The 3,530-nt window shown below is 50.3% G+C and overlaps 1 protein-coding gene across 1 annotated transcript; it reads right to left on the bottom strand.

The window, feature by feature from the left end:
* Positions 1-2,200: 2,200 nt before the first annotated feature.
* Positions 2,201-2,956, bottom strand: LOC122153540 (olfactory receptor 14C36-like; the record flags this gene model as incomplete). The annotated part of the gene is made up of 1 exon (XM_042793955.1): positions 2,201-2,956. A coding segment is annotated over one exon (756 nt), but the record flags the coding sequence as incomplete, so codon positions are not given.
* Positions 2,957-3,530: the final 574 nt, after the last annotated feature.

Raw genomic sequence — 3,530 nt, 5'->3', positions numbered from 1 at the left:
TATGGACCTTGAGTCAAAACAATAAGTACCAGAAGATGCTGGTTTTGGTTGGGAAGATCAGCCAAAGAAGAAATAAGCATGCACAGGGATGGAATTCAATCATCAGACACAGTGATGAAGAATATCGATGACTACTAGAGCACCCATCCAACATAACTACGTATGCATTAGAGACATTAGCATATGACAATTATTTCCAGGAATAACATGAATATGCTAATCATTACCCTCCCCCATTCTATTCCAGTCAATCACTAAAGATGACCAATGATTTCTGTAGAATAGAAATAGAGGTAAGGTGAGGTAACTGAAAGCCAATCATTATAGAGGTTAAATTAAACTTTATGAATTTTGTTGATGCTATGTAACTGTCCTGATTTGGGCTGGAATAGAGTTAATATTTCCTTTTGGTAACTAGAATAGTGCTGTGTTTTAGATTCAGCATTGGGTTTGGTATGAGAAGAATGCTGATAGCACACTGATGTTTTCAGCTGCTGCTGAGATTTCAAGGACTCTCCAACTCCCCAAGTCCTGCCCGTGTACGAGTGCACAAGAAGCAGGGAGGGAGCACAGCCAGAGCACCAGACCCAAATTGGCCAATGACATATTTCATATCATGGAACGTCATGCTCACTATATAGAGGAGGGGCAGTCGGGAAGGGATTCTCTCCGTCTCGCTTCCATGATTGTGATTGCAGGATCTTGGTATTTCGGGATCGCTAGCCAGGAACGGGCTGGGTATTGGTCAGCAGGTGGTGAGCAATTGCATTGTGCATTGCTTGTTTATATTTTCTATTACTGACACTGTTTTTGTTTTATTAGCATTATTAAACTGTTTCTATCTCAACCTGTGAGTCTCCCTTTCCCTCTCCAATTCCCTCCCCCATTCCCAGGTTGGCGGGAAGGGTGGGTGAGCAGCTGTGGGGTGGTGGCTGCCGACCAGGCTCAAATCACAACAGTAACCATGACTCTGCTAAAAAAGTGTATAAATGTATTGTGCCTTGTACCTGTTGGTGAACATGTCTTTGGTGGATCTATCCCCCATGTTCCTGAGTGCTGGAATAAAGAAGTGACTGCTTATCCGCTTTGTGTAGATAACTGCTATTCATAATTGCAACCACTAGCACGAGTGCTCTCACTGCATGCTCACTAAGTATAAGCTGTGCAATGGCGTTTTCTCTCCCAGACAGTTTACAACCCAGCCCAGCACCTTCCCAGAACTCCCCATGCCCACCACACCCTCCCCAGCCCATCCCAGCACAACAGCCCAGTCTTGGCTGTCCCCATGACATTGCCCAGCGCAGGGTGCTGCAGAGCTCTGGGCACTCACCCCACAGCCCCAGCCCCTCGGAAGGTCACAGCAGCTCCTGGGGCACAGAGGGCTCTCAGCCTCCCCATCAGCCCCAGGGCTGGCGCCAGCCATGCCATGAGCAGACGCAGGCCAGCGTCTCCCTCTCTCTGCTGCTCTTTCTCTCCAAGAGATCCTGATTGCCCAGTGCTGGCAGCCCCTCTGTGCCCGTCCCTCTCCCCAGCACAAGACTCCTGCACTGGGGGCTCCCCAGGCAGCTCCTGCTGTGCCAGCCAGAGAAAAGCTGCCCAAACTGGTGCTCCTCCAGAAATAGGTCTGCTCTTGTCGCGGGATGTCACCTCAGGCACGGCCCTGAGCTGGCGTGCTGCTCTGCAGGGCAGTGGTGGCTGAAAGCCATGGGGAGATGGTCCCAGGGAGATCCCCATGGATCAGCCATCATTTCCATTGCACTGGGCACCCCCACGTGAAGGGGCAGCACAGGCCTATTCCCTAACACATCCCCCCATGCCCTCCTGCCCTGAACCCCTGGAGAACCCCAGCACAGCAGCACGCTCAGAGGGGCAACTCCTTCAGCCTTTTCCTGACCTCAGCTTGGGAAGAACAGACCAACCTCCAGATATCAGCACAGAGAAAACCTGTTTATTACAGATGTGCGGCATGGGAGGCCAGCTGTACTGTCCTACCAGACACATGTAGAAAGGGCTCTGGGTCAGAGAGGCTGGTTCATGTCTCTGAGGAAGAGGAGTGGATGCAGACAGTTTGGAAGAAACGAGATTTTCACAGACAAAATGCTGAATACAAAGAAGTATTCAGAGAAAAATTTGAAATTATTTTGAGGAGACAAGGTTTTAAATAAGTGTTGCAAACGTCTTCTGAAGAGACATGGGCAGCTCATTTCTGATGAAAGCCAATTGACTGAATCAGTTTCTTGAGTGCATCCTTGATCTCCTGGTTCCTCATGCTGTAGATGAGGGGGTTCACTGCTGGAGGCACCACCGAGTACAGAACGGACACCACCAGGTCCAGGGATGGGGAGGAGATGGAGGGGGGTTTCAGGTAAGCAAAAAATGAAGTGCTGATTAACAGGAAGACCACGGTCAGGTGAGGGAGGCACGTAGAAAAAGATTTGTGCTGTCCCTGCTTAGAAGGGATCCTCAGCACGGCCCTGAAGATCTCCACATAAGACAGCACTATGAAAACAAAACATCCAAGTGCTAAACAGGCACTAAACACAAGAAGCTCAGCTTCCCTGTGGTAGGAGTCAGAGCAGGAGAGCTTGAGGATCTTGGGGATTTCACAGAAGAACTGGTCCACAGCATTGCTTTGGCAGAGGGGTAGGGAAAATGTGTTGGCAGTGTGCAGGAGAGAATTGAGCAACCCAGTGCCCCAGGCAGCTGCTGCCATGTGGACACAAGCTCTGCTGCCCAGGAGGGTCCCGTAGTGCAGGGGTTGGCAGATGGCAACGTAGCGGTCATAGGCCATGATGGTGAGAAGAGAAAACTCTGCTGCAATGAAGAAAATAAATAAAAAGATCTGGGCAGCACAGCCTGCATAGGAAATGCCCCTGGTGTCCCAGAGGGAATTTGCCATGGCTTTGGGGAGAATGGTGGAGATGGAGCCCAGGTCGAGGAGGGAGAGGTTGAGGAGGAAGAATACATGGGGGTGTGGAGGTGGTGGTTGCAGGCGATGGCGGTGATGATGAGGCCGTTGCCAGGAGGGCAGCCAGGTAGATGCCCAGGAAGAGCCAGAAGTGCAGGAGCTGCAGCTCCCGTCTGTCTGCAAATGCCAGGAGGAGGAACTCAGTGATGGAGCTGCTGTTGGACATTTGCTCACTGCAGGCAGGGAGGTTGAACTAGAAGACATTGACAAGTTAGGACAGACTTCTTTTATTCAATCTTATGCTGTTTCCCAAAAGTCTCCTCAAAATTATTCTCTTTCTTTAGGGGAAATATATTCAATTCCTTTTTATGAGCTCAGATTTGTGATGTTGCAGAGGAGACATTCATTGAAGGGGTAGACATACTCATCTTTCACATTTCTCTCAGCCTGAACACAGGGGAGACCTGAGGGAAAAAGGTCTCCCTGTGCCCTAGTACAGAGTCAAGAGAATGCTGGAGCAAGTCCTGGCTCTCTGCTCCCTGGAGCTGTTTTCTGCCGGAGCCATTTCTCTGTCCCCTATGTCAGCACCTCTGACAGTGCTGCCAGCCCCCCATACCACCCT

Source organism: Tyto alba, unplaced genomic scaffold, assembly GCF_018691265.1.
Source record: "Tyto alba isolate M040663 unplaced genomic scaffold, T.alba_DEE_v4.0 Super-Scaffold_200000100296, whole genome shotgun sequence".
Classification (NCBI taxonomy): Eukaryota; Metazoa; Chordata; class Aves; order Strigiformes; family Tytonidae; genus Tyto; species Tyto alba.
Note: the sequence above shows the minus strand (reverse complement) of the source record. Positions and strands in the feature narration are given on the sequence as shown.